Raw genomic sequence first — 22,798 nt, 5'->3', positions numbered from 1 at the left:
ATGTCATCCTTTCCTTCACTCTCTCCCAGTTTTAAAAATTTATTTTGAGTTAGCATACATCAGTGATATGAAGCACTTCCATTTTGATAATTATGCACATGCATATAAGAAATATTAGACAAGTCCACTCATTTGTTTTAACATTCTACTTCTATCATTTCATTTTTTCAAATAGTGTGTATTATGTTGTCATTTGTGTATATGACAGAAGAGGGAGGGAGAAAGAGAGTCCAAGTGAGTGGACTTTGATCCTCTTTACTCCCTGTATCCATCCTTTTCAGAATCTCAATGAATGCATTTTGGGAAGCAAGTAGTGATAATCTATGCATTTCCCAGAACTGCAGTTCACCATGGGAGATTTGGAACTGGGATTTCAGCATAAAGCTTCATTTCATGACAATTCTCTCCCCTTCCCTCAAGTTGGAGGCTCCTTTCTTCATGATTAGTTTCTTGAAATTTAGTGACATGAGTTAACATGGGAAATTACTTTCTGTTGAATTTTTGCTCTTCTATATAAATCAGAACTAAGATTTGTCCCTTGATATTTGCATTTTTGTTCTGGTAGCTAGTGCAGAAAGAGCTGTTGAAGGTGGTGGATCTCTGGGGAGAGCTGTAGGATCTTCCTCAAACAAGCCCATCACCTGCCCTGTAACCATGTAACATAAACTGGGTGGTTGAAAAACAAAGATTTGTTTACATACCTATAGAGCTAGTTTCCCCAAGATCAAGCAGAAAGATATTTGGGTGTCATGAGAGATTATTCCATGCTTTAAAGAAACCAACTACTTTGGTGTATTGCATATGAAAGAGAGAAAAATCACCCTTTCTGAGCATTCATGTGGACACTATTACACTCCATCCTGAAGGGTGTACTATTTCAGTATATTCATTTTGCAAGGAAATAAACATTTAACTCATCAAAGTCATTGCATTGACTTGAATATGAACTTTGAATTACTCTTGATAGATTTCTGATGTCTACTGTGCAGGTCTATCTTGAAGAACTACCAATTAATTCTGGCCTTGGCTTTTGCTGTTGAGGAAATCAACAAGAACCCTGATCTTTTACCTAACATGACTCTGGGTTTTGATATCTATAATGTGGATTTCAGAGTTTGGTCAACACTTGACAGTCCCTTTACTTGGCTCTCCGGGCAGTACAAGATCCCTAATTATACCTGCATGAGAGAAAGTAACTCTGTAGCAGTACTCACAGGAATATCAGGAAGAACATCTGCCCAGATTGGGACACTGCTGGAACTCTATAGGTTTCCACAGGTGAGGATGGGAGGGATGCAGATGTGAAAATTGTCTACTTTGGTGCTTTTTTATGATGATAGGAAGATATAAGATATAAAAACCTATCTAATTTTATGATATCAAAGGCTAAACACACAAACAGTGGGAAATTCATGTTTCCATTATTTAAGAGAGGATAGGGAAGTTGGAGCAGACTAGGGAATGACCTGGGACTGACAGCCTATTGAGTATTTTTTTTTGTTGTTGGTCGTGGGGCTTGAACTCTGGGCCTGGGCTCTGTCCCTCAGCTCTTCAGCTTAAGGCTTGAGCCACAGTGCCACTTCTGGTTTCCTAGTGGTTTATTGGAGATAAGAGTCTCACGGAGTTTCCTGCCCAGGCTAGCTTTGAACTGTGATCCTCAGATCTCAGCCTCCTGAATAGCTAGGATGACAGGTGTGATCCACCAGTGCTCAGCTTGAATAATTTTGTAGAAAGCATCCAGAAAGTGGGAAATACTTTCAAAATGTGAAATTAAAAAAAATAAACATGTGAAATTAGCCAGATGCTGGTGGGTCATGCCTGTATTTCCAGCTAACTCAAGGTGGATGGGGTATAAGGATAATGTTTGAAGCCAGCATTGGCAGGCAAGGACATGAGACTTTTATCTCTAAATAACCAGGAAAAGAGCTGGAAGTAAGCCAGGCACCCATGGCTCACATTTGTAATCCTAGAAACTCGGGAGGTTGAGATCTGAGAATCATAGTTTGAAGCCAGCGCAGGCTGTGAGACTCATCTCCATACAACCAGAAAACCTTTGGCAATGTGGCTAAAAATGGTAGAGTGCTAGCCTTGAGCAGAAAAAGCTCAGGGACAGTACTCAGACCCCAGACCCTGAGTTCAAGCCCTAGAACTGACACCCCTCCACCAAAAAAGAAAGAAAAGAAAAAAGAAAAAGGAAAGCTGGAAGTACTATGTCTCCAAGTGGTAGAGTGCTAGCATTTAGCACTAAAGCTCAGGGACCAGAGTTCATCCTAGGACTGGCAGAAAAAAACCACACATGACACAAAAAAGTAAAAAAACAAAACTGAAGTTATTTCATCAGGCTAAGACAAAATGGGCAGGTTTTCTCTCATCTATGGAAGTTTAAAATATAAACCTGAAATGTGAAATAAACATGAAAATGCATACATGCCATAAGCAAATATAAATGATAAAACTGACTGAAGAATGGTGTACAAAATGGAGGATTTCCATGGTGTAATTGTTCTGAAAAATGAGCAGAGAAAGTTGAAACATGTCACACCGATAATAGAGGTAAGTGTAAAGCGAATGGTGTGGGGAACAAAGGAATAGAGAGGAGTGATGGCAAATACAGTTATAATATTCAAGTATATATGTAAAAATGAGTGGGATTGGTATAGATGGGGAACAATGGAAACAGTTACACTGATCAACAGGCATTGCACACAGAAACTGACATGCACAGATGAAAGATCTTTGTATAGCTATTTAAAAACAATTTAAAATTTATTTTCTAAAACTAGAAAAGATCTCCTTCCTTTCACTCATTCAATTCTTTCTTACTATAAGTCGACTGAGATTGTGAAGGATGGCAATCCTTTCACAGACTCTTCAATTTTCTTTCCCTTTAGCTTACCTGTGGACCTTTAGATACTGTCCTGAGTGACAAAAGCAAGTTTCCTTCTCTGTATCAGATGGCCCCACAGGACAAATCACTAGCCATTGCCATGGTCTCCTTGATGGTTCATTTCAACTGGAACTGGGTGGGGTTGGTGATCTCACTAGATGAAAGTGGTTTGTGGATAATTCCAGAATTGAGGGAAGAGATGGCCAAGAACAGAGTCTGTGTAGCCTTTGAGCATGTGATTCCAAGCACTATCCTCACACAGATATTTAGCAGCCTGATAATCCATCGTGAGATTAATAACTCATCAGCAAATATATTTATCATTTATGGTGATAATGAATACCTTCTAAACTTAAGGCTGTATTTTGGGCAGTTTTTAATGTCAAGCAAAGTTTGGCTTATGACTTCACAGAGTGATTTATCCATGAGTAGAAGGTATTTCATGTTAGGCTCATTCCATGTTCCTCTCATGTTTTCACATCACCATCCAGACATTTCTGGGTTTAAGAATTATGTCAGGGAAATTAATCCTTCCAAATATCCAGAAGACTTTTACCTTGCTCGGCTGTGGTTTCTCTCTTTTAATTGTTCATATTCTGAATCTGACTGTATAACATGGGAGAACTGTCCCCAGGATGCCTCCTTGGAATGGTTGCCTGGACACATTTTTGAAATGGCCATGTCTGAAGAGAGTTATAATATATACAATGCTGTGTATGCTGTGGCCCATGCTCTTCACAAGATGCTTCTTCACCAAACAGAAGGAAATGGGAAAGAGATGGTTCCTTCCCCTGCACAGGTAAGGTCGTCTTTGTTAGATCTGACACAACAAAAATGAGGTGAACCTAAATATGTTGAAGCTTTTACAAATCCCAAGAGAAACTTTGTTTAAATGTTTCTGAAGTTTCTTCACACCTGAAAGGAGGAAATGCATTTCATGTTACAAATGACCTCAGTAAGCTCATAGCTAATGTTTTCAAACTTATAGCTTTTACTATGAGTTTCTTATATAGCAAAGGATTATCAGCTCTTTATGTAATTAAGTACTTAAATGATGATGATTTCAGAAAGTAGCTGGAGGGATAAGTGGGGCAGGAAAGATGGGGGAGAATAATGTAATAGGTGACACTGATCAAGATGTATTGTATTCATAAACTAACTCATTGAATTGAAACCCTTTTGTATAACACTTAAAGATAATAAGAAAAATTAAAAAATCAATGTACCACTTACATGTGTAAAATACTAATAAACATATATATATACATATATACATACATACATATATATATATATATATATATATATATATATATAAAACAAATGAGCTTGTTTAATTCCACTTTAGATACTATTAATTTAGCCAACTGCAACTCCCTGGATATTCACAAATGAGCAGTTCTGCTAACCTGTAACTATGAAACTCAGAACTGTCTCATTCATGACTATTTATGTGGAGGTGGTTTGTCTTGAAAAGAGGCCTTGTGATCCTTTCCTTGAGTGAGTAGCATTCAGAAACATTATTTCAGTCCTCTATAGACCTTTGTTTTGTTCTACTGCATGTGGTGTATGTCTTAATCTAGAAGGATAATGCAGGTACTAAAGACAATGAGGGGCAATGCAGAATTTAGGCTTTCTCTCTTAACTCTTGGATTAACTTCACCATAAGATGTATCTCGTTTAGCTGCACCCTTTTCTGAAGAAGACCCAATTTCATAATCCTGCTGGAGACCTAGTGATTTTGGGTGAGAAAGAGAAATTAGAAGCAGAGTATGACATTGTGAACATCTGGAATTTTCCAGAAGGTCTTGAAATTAAGGTGAAAGTCGGACTATTTTCTCCATATGTTCCACATGGTCATCAACTGTCAATATCTGAAGATATGATAGAGTGGACCATAGGAACTACTGAGGTGAGTTAGACCTGATCACAATGAGGAGTACTGCATAGAAACAAAATAATCCCTAGATTTCAGGTCCACCTGATCTTATTAATTATATAACATTGTAAATTTAATAACTTTCAGTTTGAATAACTTACTTATTTTCCAATTCTTTGATGAAAAGGAACATACTAATTCTATATGTGTAAGTGCTAGTTTATTTATTGTCAGAAAACCTAAATGACATAACAATTTTCTAATACTGTGACAAAACACCTGAGGAATCAATTAATAAGGTAGAAAGGTTCATTTTGCTCCACTGAGATTTTTTCGGTCTAGGCTAACTTGACCTGTAATTTATGCAGCAAGGGTGACAGGAATTATCTAACAAGACTATACCGGAAGAAGAGATTTTTACTTCCTTACTACTAGACATCACAGAGGAAGAGATGATGAGCCTGGAGTTCACATAACCTAATATAAGGGATGTCTGTGTTTTAGGGAATGCTTTGATAGCCTCAGTAAGGGTTTTCCTTCTTGTTTTCAGATTTCAGCAATCAGTAGGAGACAAACAATTATGAATTTGCCAGGTTCCTGTGGCTGATACCTGTATTCCTAGCTGCTCAGGAGGCTGAGATCTGAGCTTTGGGAGTGGAAGTCAGCCTGGGCTGGAAAATCTGTGAGACTCTTGTCTCCAATTAGCCTCAAAAAGCTGGAAATGGAGCTGTGGCCCCAATTTTTTCTGAACAAAATAGCTCAGGGAAAGTGCCCAGAGTTCCAACTCCAGAATCAACACACACACACACACACACACACACACACACACACACACACACACACGCATGCACACACAAACATAAATTTAAGAGGTTCCTTAAGGTTGGCCATCAATGACTACTTTAGAATTAGGGTTTACCTCTTAAAGGTTCAACACTTTCCAATAGTATACTGGACTACAGATCTAGACTATAGCACATATGCCTTTGGGGATCATGCTGTATGGAATCTCTAACAGTATCCAGTCAATGGATTAGCTTTAAGCATATAGAAATCATGTTTAATAGTAAGAACACTTAACTATTTAGTGTGGTAGGTAAAAGTCTGAACAGTTATCAACATATATCTGATTTTCCTCAGACTCCTCACTCAGTTTGCAGTGAGAGTTGTGGTCCTGGATTCAGGAAATCCCCTCAGGAGGAAAAGGCTGCCTGTTGCTTTGATTGCATCCCTTGCCTACAGGATCAGATTTCTAATGGGACAGGTAAGTCCATGACTTAAGTAGAAATTCTCCCTAATGTTCTCTGATTTATCCAATAGAAATCAAGATTTCAGAGCCAAAGCTTCCCTTCCTTCAGTTACTAAGTTGATTGTATTGCTCCTTGAAATTACACAAATCATCCATTTGAATTACATCTAGCATTATTTTTTCTCTAGCCCAGTATATGTATGGGAATCTTAAGAAAACTCACTTGATACTCATTAATGAAAGTTTAACTTCTAATATTAATATAAAGTCATATTAAGGACAGGCTCTCCATGTTTTTCCAGATTGCCGTTACAAAACAAGGAAAACATGGATCATGTACACAGTGCTCTTGCCACAGAGCAAGTGCTTAGAAGCTCAGTTTGGTTTAAGAAACAGACAAGTGTTGCGCATAGGATGATGTTAGAGCTTCAAAGTGTGGTTTGATTCTCTGTTCCCCACTGCTTCACAGGTGAAGAGTAGAGACAAATACAATGTCATGAATTCAAGGACATGCCACAGGGCTTTATTAACATCTCATGTATACATACATGTTAGTCATATTATCCACAATTTTAAATGGGACTAAGGAAGTTGTGCAGAGTGATAAGAATTAATATTATAGCAGCTTAAAATAATGTAGAAAAGAATTTTTAGAATATTAAAATTGACAAAATGGCATATTATCAATATGTTGATAGTCAATGAAGGTAAAGATTGAATCTGATTTTTCAAAAAAACACAAAAGAAATACAAATCAGGAGGCGGAAACAATGTTCGATAGGAAATGTATTCATTATCTTACTCACGTAACTGTCAGCACTCTGTATAGTATCTTTACAAGACAAATATATATTTAATAAAAAAACAAATGCAAGCCAAAACAACATTGAGAGTCCACCTCACTTCAGTTAGAATGGCTATAATCAAGAAATCTAATAACAACAGATGCTGGAGGGGATGTGGCCAAAAGGGAACCCTACTGCACTGTTGGTGGGAGTGTAAACTTGTTCAAGCACTTTGAAAAACAGTATGGAGATTCCTCAAAAGACTCCACATAGAGCTCTCCTATGACCCAGCAATTCCACTTTTGGGCATTTACTCAAATGATCACAAACAAGGCCATACTAAAACTATCAGCACAACTATGTTTATCTCAGCATTATTCATCAGCTAAGATATGGAAGCAACCTAGATGCCCTGTAGTAGATTAATGGATCAAGAAAATGTGATATGTGTGTGTGTGTGTGTGTGTGTGTGTGTGTGTGTGTGTGTGTGTGTGTATATTTATGTATGTGTGTGTGTATACTGGAATCCTATGCCTCCATCAGGAAGAATGACACCACCCCATTTGTTAGGAAATGGAGACTTGGAAAAAATCATGTTAAGTGAAATAAGCCAGACCCTAAGAAACATAGGTCCCATGGTTTCCCTTATCTGCAATAACTAGTACACTTCTAGGATAATATTACCAGACAAGCAGAAAAGGTCAAAAGCTATGCTATGCACATATGATCATATAAGATGAAGCTAAGTGAAATGAACCTCAAGATAGGGACACAAGAGGCTTTTTAAAAATTACTATTGTTTCTTTAAATGTATTTAAAATGTACTATGTGATTTTTTTTGTTTCTTTTGCATGTTATTCTCTCATGGTATAACCCCTGTTTTCACTGTATTTGATTCTGGTGCCCTGCGTCTTGTATATTACATTTTTAATTTGGGAGGGGAAGGGACACAACAAAATGCTGAAATAAGGATACAGGTTGACCCATTGTAACAATGAGATGTACAAGACACTATGTTGAAAATGAACTTTACAACTTGGGGGGAGGGAGGAGTTAGGGAGGTGGGTAGAGAAGTGATGGTAGGGTTAAAACAAAGGAGGGGGTAACAATGCTCTATAAGAAATGTACTCATTATCTTACTCATGTAACCGTAATCCCTCTGTACAGTATCTTTACAATAAAATGCATATTAAAAAGAACCAATGTGGGAGTGAGGTTGAAGTTATGGTTTAGAAAAGAGTAAAAAAAGTTCGTATACTATTTGGTAATACTTTTATGATCACAAATACTGACCTGTTAAGTTTTTAAAATAATTTTTAATGTGATTAAGTGATTACATAAATGTCACAAATTTTACAGTATTGTGAGATAGTGATACTTAAAGTTACAAATACATTTTAACCTTCATGAGGCAAATTGTCATTATCGTGGTCTATAAAGTTTGTGAATTCTGTGAGCTTTGACAATACAGCTATTTCTTCCACATTGGATGGTATGTACACTTCTTTCCTTTAGCTCAGGGTTAGCTGTACCCCCTATCTCTCTCATTCCCTCCTTTCCTTTGTTCCCCTTGAGTTGTTTAGTTCGTTTTCATCAATGTCCAGTGCAGCTGAGGAGCCCCTCTGTTGTATGCTTTCCCGTTTCCCTCTGATTCTGTGACCTCTTTCTAGTTTCCCTCAGATGTGTGCAAATATACTATATATGTGGTCAACAGCATGGGGTCATTTAATAATGATATGACAAGATGAGTGGAGGTCCTTCGTTTCTCGAGTCCTGTTTTTTTTTTTTTTGGTTGGTTGTTGGGCCTTAACTCTGAGCCTGGGAACTGTCCCTCAGATCTTCAGCTCAAGGCTAGAGTTTTACTACTTGAGCCATAGTGCCACTTCTGGCTTTTTCTGCTTATGTGGTGCTGAGGAATTGAGCTCAGCACCTCATTCATGAAAGGCATGCACTTTACCACTGAGCTACCTTTCCAGCCCTCAAGTCCTGTTTACTTTGTTGTATCTCCTTACATTTTGTATGTAACATCCACATATCAGGGATATTATGTGCCACTTGTCTTTCTACTCTTGGCTTACCTCACTCAAAATGATTTGTTCTAGTTCCATCCATTTCCCTTTGAATGCCATTATTTTGTCCTTTTGAATGGCTGCATAATATTCCATTGTATATAGGTACCACAATTTTTCGATCCATTCATCTATAGTGGGGCATCTGGGTTGTTTCCATATCCTGGCTATTGTGAACAGTGCTACAATGAACATGGAGGTGTAGGTATCCTGGTTCCTGTTGCTCAGGGTGGATTCTGAGGAGTGGTATGGCTGGGTCATAGGGGATGATCTATGTTTAGCTTTCTGAGGTACCTCCAGACTGCTTTACAAAGTGGTTGTATTAGTGTACATCCCCACCAGCAGTGCAATAGGGTTCCTCTTTCTCCACATTACCTCCAGATGAATTTAGGATGTGGGCCATTCTGACTGGGTTAGGGTGGTATCTCAGGGTTATCTTTATTTGCATTTCCTTTACAGCCAGGAATGATGAACATTTCCTCATGTATTTCTTTGCCATTTTAATCTCTTCTTTTGCGAAGTCTCCCTTTAGTTCCCTTGCCCATTTAGTAATTGGTTTGTTAGGTTTGGGAGGAATTAATTTCTTGGGTTCCCTGTACATAATGGATATTAGACCCTTGTCTGACATATTGCTGGTAAATATTTTTCTGACATGTTAGTTTTATCTTTAAGCAGAATGTTTAATTTCCATTAAAGAAAGTGCATTATTGAAAGGGGACTAATGGTTATTTATCTTCCTCGCCAGATATGGAGCAGTGTGTGAAATGTCCAGATCATCTCTATGCCAGTTCAGAGAGAAACCAGTGCCTCTTGAGGGCTGAAAGGTTCCTGGCCCATGGAGAACCCTTGGGCATGGCCCTTGCCTGCATGGCTCTCTGCTTCTCCACACTCACTGCTGCTGTACTTGGGGTTTTTGTGAAGTACCAAGACACTCCCATTGTCAAGGCCAATAACCGGGCTCTCAGCTACATTCTGCTCACCTCCCTCATCTTCTGTTTCCTCTGTTCCTTGCTTTTTATTGGTCGTCCTAACACCATCACCTGCATCCTACAGCAGGTTACTTTTGGAGTTGTGTTCACTGTGGCTGTTTCTACTGTCTTGGCCAAAACAGTGACTGTGGTTCTGGCCTTCAAGGCCACTTCTCCAGGGAGAAGGATGAGGTGGCTGCTGGTATCAGGGGCTCCTAACTTCATCATCCCCATCTGCATCCTCATTCAAATGACTCTCTGTGGAGTCTGGCTGGGAACCTCTCCTCCCTTTGTGGACACAGATGCAGACTCTGAACATGGTCACATCATCATCCTGTGCAACACAGGCTCCCTCACTGCCTTCTACTGTGTCCTGGGATACCTGGGCGCCCTGGCCCTGGCCAGCTTCACTGTAGCTTTTCTGGCCCGGAACCTGCCTGACACCTTCAATGAAGCCAAGTTCCTGACCTTCAGCATGTTGGTGTTCTGCAGTGTCTGGATCACCTTCCTGCTTGTCTACCACAGCACCAAGGGGAAGCTCATGGTGGCTGTGGAGATCTTCTCCATCTTGGCCTCCAGTGCAGGCCTCCTGGGCTGCATTTTTGCCCCCAAGTGCTACATTATCTTGTTAAAATCAGATAGAAATTCTCTGCATGGCTTCAGGGATAAACAAATAGATGGAAAAATAAGATTCAAGATTACCCTGTGTGTTTGATCAATGTATAGAAGGTCTGAATTAAATTGACACCATTTTCCAGTAAGCTATAAGTTCATACTATGGGAATTACTGCAATGAGTAAATGGCCCTTACTCATTTGTCAACTTGTAACCATCACTACCATAATGTAAATTTTATTATCTATTTATCTATCTATCTATCTATCTATCTATCTATCTATCTATCTATCTATCTATCTATCTATCATTCCTCCAATCATTAACATTACCATTCCCAATTAGTATATTACCCCTGTTTTCCTGTCTTACTCTTGATTTCTCAATTACTTTCAAAACATTTCAACAAAATACATCCTTCTTTATATCGTATTTATTAGCTATCCACGAATATTTTCCTTTCAACATACTTCCATATTGTAATATGTTCATTAGAGTATACTGAATTCAATTAGTTATATATTACCTTTCACACATTTGCCTTTTTAACCAATAAGTTTTTATTTATTTATTTATTCATTGTATTTTCCCAGGAAAGAAAGGGAAGGGAAGAGTCAGCATGTGTTACAAAAAAATGATTAGGGGGTGAGTGTAGTCATGAGATGGGAAGGCAGGGATGGTAAGGGAAAAACAAAGGAGGAGGCAGCAATGCTTGATAAGAAATGTACTCATTACCTTGCTCATGTAATTGTAACCCCTCTGTATGGTATTTTCACAATAAAAAACTTATTAAAAATGATTAGAAAAGGGGAAAGGAAGTACTCGGGTACAGCAAGAATCAATCATGAAATAAAACACCTCAGGACTAGGATCATCAAAGTCCAAGGAAGCTTTAGTCTGCAGGGATCAGAGAAAGGACAGATAGGTACAAACTTTCCCACCCTCCCTACCTATAAATTCAAGATTTCTCAAAAAGTTTTGGTTTCTAGCAGTAAACATGGAGTTACATTCGTCCGTCTCCTATTAAACAATCTTGTGGCCACTTTGACATAACTTTTCTTGCACCTATGTACAAGTTCCTGAGTGACTTGAACATCTATTCATATCCCTTTTCTGGTCTCCTGACCCCACTTTCTACATGGAAAGCCTCAACTGATTTTCTTCAAATTCTTTATTGTGATTTAATAATTTCCCAGATTTCACAGTATTGTGGGATAGTGATGCTTAGTTAAAGTCACAAACACATTCTAACTTTCATGGGGCAATTTGTTTTGTTTTGTTTTGTTTTTTCTTTTGGTCTCGTCGTGGGGCCTGAACTCTGGGCCTGGGTGCTGTCCCTCAGGTCTTCAGTTCAAAACTAGCGCTCTACCACTTGAGCCACAGTGTCATGGGGCAATTTGTCTATCGTGGTCTATAACATTTATGAGTTCTATGAGCTTTGACAATACAGTTATTTCTTCCACATTTGGCGATATGGACATTTCTTTTGTTTTGCATATCATAGGGTGTCCCCTCTTTCCCGCTTGTTCCCTCCCTCCCATCGCTGCCATTGAGTTGCTTAGTTCATTTTGATCAATGTCCAGTCCAGCTGATGGATCCTGCTGTTGTATGTTTTTCTCTGATTCCCTTTAGTTCTGTGTCCTCTTCCTGGTTTCTCTCCGGTGTGCACCTATATAGCATATATGTGATCAGCAGCATGGAGTTATTTAGTAGTGATTGGACCAGATGAGTGGAAGTCCTTTGTTTCTTAAGCCTTGTTAATTTTGTCATATCACCTTAAGGTTTGGATTTAACATCAACTTTTCAGGGAGGCCATGTGACATTTGTCTCTTTGCTCTTGGCTTACCTCGCTCAACATAATTTCTTCTAGCTCCATCCATTTCCCTGCAAATGTCATTATTTTGTCCTTTCTAATGGCTGCATAATATTCCATTGTGTATAGATACCACAATTTTTGGATCCATTCATCTGTGGTGGGACATCTGGGTTGTTTCCATATCCTGGCTATTGTGAACAGTGCTGCAATAAACATGGAGGTGCGTGAGGTTCCTTTTCAGGATAGATGCCTAGAAGAGGTATGGCTGGGTCATAGGGGAGGTCAATATTTAGCTTTCTGAGGACCCTCCTTGCTGCTTTCCAAAGTGGTTGTGTAAGTGTACATTCCCACCAGCAGTGTAATAGGGTTCCTCTTTCTCCACATTCCAGCATTTGTCATTGTCTGACTTTAGGATGTGGGCTATTCTTACTGGGGTAAGGTGGTATCTCAGGTTTGTCTTTATTTTATTTTATTTTTTTTCTTTTTTTTCCAGGGCTGAGGACCGAACCCAGGGCCTTGTGCACGCTGGGCGGGTGCCTTTCCACCGGGCTAAACCCCCAGTCCCAGGTTTGTCTTTATTTGCATTTCCTTCATAACCAGGGATGGTGAACATTTCCTCATGTTTTTTTTTTTTTTGCCATTTTTATCTCTTCTTCTGAGAAGTCTCTCTGTAGTTCCCTTGCCCATTTAGTAATTGGTTTGTAGGACTTGGGAGGGATTAGTTTCTTGAGTTCCCTTGTATATACTGGACATTAACCCCTTGTCTGATATATTGCTGGTAAATATTTTTTTTCCGTTAGTTGGTTGTCTTTCTAGATTGGTTGCTATAACTTTAGCTGTGCAGAAACTTTTTATTTTAAGGTAGTCCCATTTGTCAAGTCTCTTTCCAATTTGTTGTGACCCTGGGACTCTGTTCAGGAAGTTCCTGCCTGTGCCTATAAGTTCAAGTGTCTCTCCTATTCTGTCCTGCAGTAGTTTCAGAGATTCAGGTTTAATGTTAAGGTCTTTAATCCATTTTGAGTTGATGTTGCTGCATGGTGATAGGCTGGGGTCCACTTTTAATTTTCTGCATGTGGCTGCCTAGTTTTCCCAGCACCAGTAGTTGAAGAACCTGTGTTTCTTCCACTGTACGTCTTTGGCTCCTTTGTCAAATATCAGCTGACTGTAGGCATGTGGTTTTATTTCTGAATCTTCTATTCTATTCCATTGGTCTTCGGATCTGTTTTTGTGCTAGTACCATGCTGTCTTTGTTAGTATGGCTTTTTGTAGTAGAATTTGAAGTCCGGCATCGAGATCCCTCCCATGTTGTCTTTTTTGCCTAGAATTGTCTATTCTAGGTCTTTTGTTGTTCCATATGAATATTTGGACTGTTTTATGTATTTCAGAAATGTACATCATTGGGATTTTAATAGGAATTGCATTGAATTTGTATATTAATTTTGGCAGTATGCCATTTTCACTATATTAAGAGCATGGGAGGTCTTTCCATTTTCTGGTGTCCTCTGTAATTTCTTTCTTTAAGTTTTTATAGTTTTCATTAAAAAGTTCTTTTACATCTTTGGTTAGGTTAATTCCTAAATATTTTTATTTCTTTTGGGTTATTGTGAATGGGGTTGCTTCATTTATTTCCCTCTTTGCTTGTACATTGTCAGTGTACAGGAAGGTGACTGATTTTTTCTGGGTTGATTTTGTATCCTGCTACTTTGCCTAAGTGGTTTATAAATTTCTAAGAGATTGGGGATGGAGTTTTTGGGATCATGAAGGTATAGTATCATGTCATCAGCAAAAAGGGATAGTTTAACTTTTTCCTTCCCTATGTGGATCCCTTTCATGTCTTTTTCTTGCCTTATTGCCCTGGCTAAGGGTTCCAGGACTATATTGAAGAGGAGTGGAGACAGTGGGCATCCTTGCCTTGGTCCTGATTTTAAGAGAATTGGTTGTAGTTTTTCCCCATTAAGTATAATATTGGCTATTGGTCTGTTGTATATGGCTTTTATTGTTTTAAGGAATGTTCCTTCTATTCCTATTTTCTCCAGAGCTTTTTAACATGAATGAATGTTGTATCTTATCCAAAGCCTTTTCTGCATCAATGGAGATAATCATGTGGTTCTTGACCTTGGATCTGTTGGTGTGTTGGATTACATTTATTACATTTAATGTATGTTAAACCATCCTTGCATCTCTGGGATGAAGCCTACCTGGTCATAGTGTATGATTTTGTTTATGTGTTTCTGGATTCTGTGAGCTAGAATTTTGTTAAGGATCTTTGCATCTGTGTTCATCAAGGAGATTGGTCTGTAGTTCTTTTTTTGGTTGGGTCTTTGCCTGTTTTGGGGATGAGTGTGATATTGGCATCTTAGAATGAGTTTGGGATAGCTCCCTTTTTCTACTTCTCTGAAGAGCTTGAGGAGTATGGGTATTAGTTCTTTAAAGGTCTTATAGAATTCTGTTGTGAATCCATCTGGTCTTGGGCTTTTTCTTGTTGGAAGACTTCTGATTGCTTCCTGTATCTCATCGTAAGATAATGGCTTATTTAATTGATTTACTTCTTCTTTGCTCAGTTTGGGCAACTTGTATGTCTCTAAAAATGCATCAATTTCTGCTAGATTTTCTTTCTTTAGAGAGTATAACTTTTGAAAATAGTTCTTTTCTTTTTTGAAAATAGTTCTTTATAAATGTTTGGATGTCTTGGGGATTTGTTGTGATTTTTCCCGTGGCATCCCTGATCTTGTTAATTTGGGTTTCCTCTCTTCTTTTCAAAGGTCCATCAATTTTATTTATTTTTCAAAGAACCAGATTTTTGTTTTATTCATTTTATTTATAATTTTCGCATTCTCTATCTCATTAATTTCCACTCTGAATTTGATTATCTGGCTCCTTAGTAACTTTAGGTTCCATTTTTTCATGTTTTTCTAGCTATTTTAATTGCAACATGAGATTATTTACTTGGTCTGTCTCTATTTTCATGATGTGGGCACTGAGAGCAATAAATTTGCCCCTCAGGATGGCTTTTGCTGAGTCCCACAAGTTTCTTTGTGATGTATATTCATTTTCATTGAATTGTGGGAACTTTTTAATTTATTATTTATTTTCTTCTGTTACCCAGGTGTTGCTTAGAAGTGTGCTGTTCAATTTCCATGTATGTGAGTAATTTCTGAAGTATGTTTTGTTATTGAGAACTAGTTTGATTCCACTGTGGTCGAATAGGATACAGGGGATTATGTCAATCCCTTTGTATTTGCTTAAGTTCCTTGCATGAACTATGATGTGGTCTATTTTGAAGAAAGTCCCCTGAGCTGCTGAGAAGAACGTGTACTGTGAGTATGGCCTCACTTAATTTGGTAGCTTCTTTGCCAATCTTCTGGTTGGTAGACCTGACCTTTGGTGAGAGTGGAGTATTAAAGTCTCCTAGTATTATCGTATTGGGATCTATTTTATTCTGTATCTATTTGAGAGTATTTGCTTAACATATTTGGGTGCTTCACTGTTTGGGGAGTATATAAGTCGATAATGGTAATATCCTCCTCTTGGATTGTTCCCTGTATTAATATGTAGTGTCTTTCCTTGTCTTTTTGTACTGATTTTAATGAAAAGTTTATTTTGTCAGATATCAGGATAGCTACTCCTGCTTTCTTACTGGGAGAATTTGATTGCTAGATCCTTTTCCAACCCTTCACTCTTTGTTTGTATGTTTGGCTGAGAGGTGGGTCTCCTGAAGGCAACAGATGGATGGGTCATGTTTTCTGATCCAATCTGCAGTTCTTTTTCTTTTGAATTTAGTCCATTAACATTTAAGGATATTATCGAGAGATACATTGCGGTTCCTGTCATTCCCTGTTTTCCTAAGTTTTTCTTCTTTCCTTTCCTCCTGTGCTAAGTTAGACTTCTATTAATGCCTGTCTGGTGCAGGTCCCCGTTCCTGGTTGCTTCAGGTTGTGTTCCCCCTCTTAGTATTCTTTGTAATGCTGGCTTATTGTTTATTAATTCATTTAGTTTTTCTTTGCTATCAAAAATTTCAGTTTCTCCATCAAATGTGAATGCTAGATTTGCTAGATATATCAGTCTGGGCTGGCAGTTATTGGTTCTAGGGCTCAGATTGTACTTCCCACATTGCATTCAATGTGTGGAGAGATCTGCAGTGATTTTTTTTCCCCATTGTAGTATAGCTCCTTCTTCATTTTTGCTGCATGCAAGGTTGTTTCCTTATTATTCAGATATATCATTTTTACTATAATGTGCCTAGAAGTGTTTGTCCTGGGATCCTGCTTGCTAGGTATTCTATATGCTTCTGTTATGTATGTAAGATGTTCTCTTTTAAGATGTGGGAAATTTTCATTGATAATCTTGCTGAATAGGTATTGCATTCCCTCGATTTGATATTCCTCGCCTTTGTCCACTCCAATTATACGAAGGTTAAATTTCTTGGCACTGTCTGCTTGCTCTTGGATTTCTGTTTGGCATAATTTAAGTGATTTTTTTCATATCTGTGACTTTTTTTGTCCAGTTGGTGCATTCTGTCTTCTGTATCTGACACTGTAAATTCCATTTTGTTCACTTTGTTAACTATGGCTTCCATTGTGGTTTGCATGGAGGAAATGGACTCATGTATGGATACAATGTTGGTTCTCAAAGTACTAATCTCACCTCTTAGTGAGGTGTGTACTGCCTCTATTTTTGCATGCATCTCCTTTTGAAATCCCGAATGTCTTTTTATAGTTCATTCCTGTGTTCTTTAAATTTCTGATTTATTTCTCACTTTAATTCTTGAGTCATTGCTTCCAGAATCTCTTGGATGTAGCTTTTGTCTTCCTTTCTTGCTTTGCTTCCACTGGGGCTCTCCCCTGGGTGTCTGCTGGCTTTTGGGGGTAGCTTGCTATCTTTGGTGTTGATAAACCTTGTAATTTTTCTCTGTGATTTTTTTTTTTTTGTCGGTCATGGGGTTTGAACTCTGGGCCTGGGCGCTGTCCCTCAGCTCTTCAGCTCAAGGCGAGTGCTCTACCACTTGAGCTACAGCGCCACTTCCTCTGTGATTTTTGCATGGAGATTCAGGGATTATTGGAGATTATCTGAAATTTTGTTTTGGTCAATAGGTGTCTGTCTTTGCTTGGTTGCCGTTTCTGGGTTGGTGGAGAGAGTCTGTACCTGGTCTCGGTTCTGTTGGGGGCCGGCCTCCAGCTGCTGGTCTGATCCACATAGGGTTCTTGGCTGTCTGTTGTAGATCACTGGCAGTTTCAGCCTTTAGAAGGACTGAGTAGCCTAGACTGCTCCTGTTTACTCCTGGTGAGATCAGGTGTGCTGGATATACTCTCCCAGTTGCTGGAGTCTGCTATGGGCTCCTGATTTTTTTTTTTTTGTTGTTGTTGTTGGTTGTGGGCCTGAACTCTGGGCCTGGGTGCTGTCCCTCTTGAGCTCTTCAGCTCAAGGCTAGCGCTCTTCCATTTGAGCCACAGCGCCACTTCTGGCCCTTTCTGCTTATGTGCTGAGCAATCTGATCCAGGGCCTCATGCACACAACACAAGCACTCTACTGCTGAGCCACCTTACCAGCCTGAGCTTCTGACTATTATCAGGTGCTGGCAGGCTGAGTTGTCCAATTTCCAGCCTGGGATATATGGGTCAGGTTCTGGTGGGGTTTGGGCTTCTGGTTCTCTTGCCCTGGACACCCATGTCTTTTGCTGTCACGGGTGTGATTACCAGGGAGTGCAGTTCCTTGTTTTCCCCCCTTGCTGAGGCATATGCTCAGTTTCTGACTTCAATCGGGAGGAGTTGGTTGTGTTGCTCAGGCACCTGATCCCCAGGCCTGGTCCTGGCTCCTGATCCCCAGTCTGGGCCATGCCAGTTGGACCTGTGCTGCTGTGTATCCACCTGGGTTATGCAGCCTGGAGTACACAGTTCAGGATTCTTCCACTGTTGGCTGTTGTGACCCACAGGCGCTGTTCCTGGTGTGGTTTTTAAGCTCCCTTCCAGGGGCACTCTTGATCTAGCCTGGCCAGCTGGATGAGCTCCACAGGCTGGTGGAACACTCTCATGGTTCCCAGTTTTAGTGGGTCCTATAGTCCAGGTGTTGGTGTAGGGGTCTGGGTCATGATCTGGGAGTTCCCACCAGCTCTGGTCTCCCTTGAGGAGGGATACGCTGTCCCCTGCAGGTAATTACCCTGGAGCTAGTTGTTTCTGTGTGATGTAGGTCGCTGGCTGCTGCTGCAATCAGTGTTCAGTTGAGATGCTTGTGCGCTGGGTCAGGTGGTGGTGGCTCTGCATGTTTCTCCTCCATCTTTGCCTCTGTTGATGCTGTTCAGCTCAGCCCATGGGATGGGCCACACAGCAGGCGGGCTGCATGCTGGCCTCTGGCTGAGGGGTGGAGTAGGGGTCTCCGTGCAGGTTCTGAGCACTGAGGTTTGTCTCTGTTTGCGCTCTCTGGATCAGCACCACTACCTTGAATGTCTTCTGCTTTGGTGTTCTGTGGGCAACCTGTGTATTTCTGGGGTTCCCGCCGTGGGACTGAGTGGCTTTGGCAGGATGGAGCCCTTCTGCTCAGATAATGAGAGGTAGGGGAGTGGTCTTTGTGCAGGCTCCCAGCTTGTAGGTTTCTCAGTTCATCGAGATCTGATCTGACACTGGTATCTCAGGCATCTTCTGCTCAGATGATCTGGAGATGACCCCCTGCATCTTTGGGGACTCCAGCAGCCCCCTCTGGGCCAGGTTGGCCATGGCTTGGCGTGTTGCTGTGCAGCCAGTCAAGGTTGGGGGAGGGGTCTTCGTGCTTCTCTGTTCTGAAGTTCTTCCTTTTCTTTTCTTTTCTGCCTCCTGTTTTTCTCCGAGTGTTCATCATTTCGTTGTTGTCAGTCTCTTGGGGAAATTAAGCATTGGAACTCGAATTCTTTTTTTGGTTGGAGAGAGCTGTGGTGTTTCTCTACTGTCCCATCGCCAACTTGGTCCCTTCTCCCCAATTTATTTTCTCTAGTATTACAGAACAAATAGGTTTGGTCACAAATGTCATATTTGGTGAGAATTATGTTTAAAAAATATGGACTCAGGTTGGGAACAAGGTGTGTGTGTGTGTGTGTGGGGGGGGGAGGTTGGAGACCTAGCGTCTTCAGAATCTTTGCATAAGTTGCATAAAAGTTGAAGAGACATTCCAAGAATTATCTGTGTATGGGCATGTAGGTTTTCTTTTGAGGGAGAAAAGGGCAGGGGATAAGGACTTACATTTTTAGCAACAAAGATCTGTCCAAAATGGGAAATAGGGGAAGTGAGGGTACAAAAGAAAAACAATGGTTCAGGATCTTCACTTTAGACGAGGTCCCCCAATTAGCTTCAGATCCTTTTGTCTAGTGCAGAATCTTCTGTCAAAGATGCTTTGGCTATTTTTCTTAATTCCAAAAGAAGTTTGTAAACAATGAAACCCTAAAAAGAACATGGAGAAAAGACCCACACATTATTATTTGCACAAAATAGGCCACCTAGCAGCTCAGAAACTCAGTAAAGTCCTACGGAGCCTAGACAAATACAATTAACTAGAGAGGGCAGCATTTGTGGGAAGAAAAGAAACCAGGATCAGACACACATCACCCAATGCATTCTATTGCATTTGTCCTCAACATGGTGAGGTAGGTTTGCGGTGATCTCACAGCATGTAAACGAAACCCCCTTTTGCTCCCTTAGCTAACACAACACCACAAACCATTATGCAGCAGGGCAGGACACAGGCTCCGGGTACCACAGAATAGCCTTCACTTATGGGTTTCCCTGGAAGCTGAGACTGAGGATTTTGGTTCTAACTTTTTATAGACCCATCTCTGTGTGGCTAGTACAAGGTGGACACAAATCTGTGGTCTTAAAATCTAACCATATCATCTCCCATTCTTTAGAGGGAAAAATACATATACAGTTATATGCATGGTAATCCCTGGCTAACCTAGTAAAGGATAGATTTGGTATGTGGAAAGAAAATAAGTCCCAGAGCTGTAGGATTAGACAATCATCACTAACTTTGGCTTCCTCTTTGGGCCTCTTTTACCTTGTCTGCACCACCTTTTCCTGTTTAGACTAATTTCCATTCTTCCAGCAGAAGGAGAACAAGTCATGGGGCAAACCAATAAAAACCTAGTCTCCCATGAAACATTTCCAAGGGTGGAGGGGGTTTCAAGAGGACCCTATGGCAGAAAAGCCAGCTCTAATTGGCAAAAATGAGGTAGTTCAATAGGCTATGCACTACAAATGGTTGCTCTCCATGGTGATAAAACCAACAAAGTCTTCCTGCTGTGCAGACCTGGAGCTGCTGCCCACTGATCCCTGAGATTGCTCATGCACCTGAGAACACAGTGCAGGAATGAGGGCCTTAAGATTAAAATATATAAAAATACAAAACCAGAATATTTATAATAAGAAAAGAAGTTAAAATGCACAAAATATGTCATTGGCACAGATAGTGTAGTTTTGGCATCCTGGAGAAAGTGGGGACCCAAGGTGGAGTTATCTAAGGGAACAAATAAGTTACAGTCACATTGGCCCAGAAAGGGGTGTGTGTGGGTAGCTCAGAGCAGCAGGTTTGCAGCCATTCCTTAGTCACCCATGTTGCCTGTCATCACAACCCAATGCCTGGGCCGGCTCTCCCAGTACTGCTACTCAAGATAGGGTGATGAGGAAACAAGATGTGGAGGGGAGTGGGGGGGGGAGACAAAAAACCAAAACCAAACCAAACCAAAACAAAAATAACCTCCTTTGCTTCTGATGGGCCCTCCTACACAAGGTATGACACCTTGGGAATTTGGGCCCATGCATCTACTGGTCTGATGCTTAATTATTTCACACCCCGGCAAGGGAAATAGGACACATCCTTCTTTAAAGGAACAACTTGCCAATCTGGGTCATTTTTAGAAGCTGGAGGCTGGGGGTGGGGGGAGAAGGTGGGGCAGGTGAAGCTTATCATACTTTTATGCAGGTTTCAAAGGTGGTTCCCCCAAAACCCCTCACTTGAATTGGGATAGATCATGATGGGAGTTCCTATGCATCACCCCTTCCCCTCACCAAAAGAGAAGATGGGGTGATGCTGGGACATGGCGGCCTGAGACGTATGGCAGTGCCAGCTACTCGCCAACCCACCCTATCCCCACTTTCTCCACTTTGCGAATTGATGCCTGCTCCTTGAAACTTCCTGCTGGCCAGAGTAGCCACCACCCCGCCCCCCCCCAACTCTAGTTGCTCAATTTTGGGCCTCGAGGAGCAGGGCAGGGCTGAGGATCTCTTCTTCTTCTTCCTCCTGAAAGTAGGCAGGCTTTCCCTGGGAACTGGGGACGTGCTGGGCCTTCAGTAGACGGGAGGCCACCATGTGGTTGATGCTTTGGCAGAAGTGGCGCTTCTTGGGCTGTGGTGGCAGCATGCATTCCTTGGCATGATGGTCTAAACCAATTGTAGCACCTGTCTTCTTTGGATCTGGGCTTCTGCATGTTCTTCCCCTTTGGCCGCCTATCACTCCCAATGCAGAACACCCTACAGGGCACAGTAACTCAGATGGATTCTAGGCCTTTGTCAGACTTCTTCAAGATGAACTCCACATTCTCTCCCTCCTTCAGGCTACGGAAGCCCTCCATGTACAGCTTACTCTGGTGCACAAAGACATCCACGGGGGTGGGGGTGGGTGGGTGGGAAGGGTTGAGCGTGGCCCCAGTGCGGGCTATCATGGACAGGAAGCCGAACCCCATGCACACGTTGAAACACTTACAGATGCTGGCCCCGTGCAGCAGCTGTGCGGCTTCCCCATAGCCTTGGCGCAGCCACCTGCAAACTGCTGGTTGGACACCTAACCCATGGTCGTCGGCTGAGTCCGCAGCCCTGGGCCCCTGGTCGGGCGGCTGCTGGCCCCAGAGAAGTCCAGAGGCAAAGGGCACATTTGCCTTTTGAATGATAGGAAAGGTTGCTTAGATGTTACAAAAATACACTTCAACATAGTCTCACAATGGATTGAATGTATGAACTATTATTTGATGAAAGTTGTTGAGGCAAAATAGGAATAGTTGACTCAACTATGTTGGATATATTAGTAAATTTATCATTGCTTAATCACTGTATATTAGGATTCTGTAAATATATATATATATTAAGTACCCATTTTTACTATTTTTGTTGTCATATTACCAATAGATGTTTTTAGGATATAGTAATAATCTGAGGATGTTGCTCCTAATGTTGATCACATTAGAAATTATAAGTTAATAAATAATGACATAATGAATCAGCATTATACATATATCACATAATGTCAGTCCTTCCTGCTTTCTTCCATTGTTTATTGTGCTTCTTCTGTGTTTTCATTTTGCTAATATGATTATTGTTTGTAGAACTAAAGTTTCTATTACTTTTATTTTTATAGGAAACATTACAATATATTGATGAGAAACATCTGAATGTCACTTTTTTTTTTTTTTTTTGTTGGTTGTGGGGCTTGAACTCTGGGCCTGGGCACTATCCCTGCGCTCTTCAGCTCAAGGCGAGCGCTCTACTGCTTGAGCCACAGCGCCACTTCTGGTTTTCT

At 40.6% G+C, this 22,798-nt stretch overlaps 1 protein-coding gene and 1 pseudogene across 1 annotated transcript; one reads left to right on the top strand and one right to left on the bottom strand.

Moving 5' to 3' along the window:
- The first annotated feature begins 92 nt into the window (after positions 1–92).
- Positions 93–10,552, top strand: LOC122119913 (vomeronasal type-2 receptor 116-like). The gene is made up of 6 exons (XM_042693966.1): positions 93–134; positions 1,003–1,278; positions 2,892–3,686; positions 4,572–4,799; positions 5,907–6,030; positions 9,615–10,552. Exons 1-6 carry the CDS (start codon positions 93–95, stop codon positions 10,550–10,552), a joined length of 2,403 nt encoding a protein of 800 aa, XP_042549900.1.
- A 10,917-nt stretch (positions 10,553–21,469) lies between these two features.
- Positions 21,470–22,075, bottom strand: LOC122119988 (annotated as a pseudogene).
- Between the last annotated feature and the right edge of the window lie 723 nt (positions 22,076–22,798).

This window comes from Dipodomys spectabilis, unplaced genomic scaffold (genome assembly GCF_019054845.1).
Source record: "Dipodomys spectabilis isolate Male_0828 unplaced genomic scaffold, ASM1905484v1 ptg000173l, whole genome shotgun sequence".
NCBI classification, from domain to species: Eukaryota; Metazoa; Chordata; class Mammalia; order Rodentia; family Heteromyidae; genus Dipodomys; species Dipodomys spectabilis.
This window is presented reverse-complemented; position numbering and strand designations above follow the sequence as displayed.

Coding starts and splice junctions, on each gene's coding strand:
- LOC122119913 (XM_042693966.1), top strand. CDS start 93: ATGCACATGCATATAAGAAATATTAGACAAGTCCACTCATTT. Junction 135..1,002: donor TTAGACAAGTCCACTCATTT/GTTTTAACATTC, acceptor TCTATCTTGAAG/AACTACCAATTAATTCTGGC. Junction 6,031..9,614: donor TCAGATTTCTAATGGGACAG/GTAAGTCCATGA, acceptor CTTCCTCGCCAG/ATATGGAGCAGTGTGTGAAA.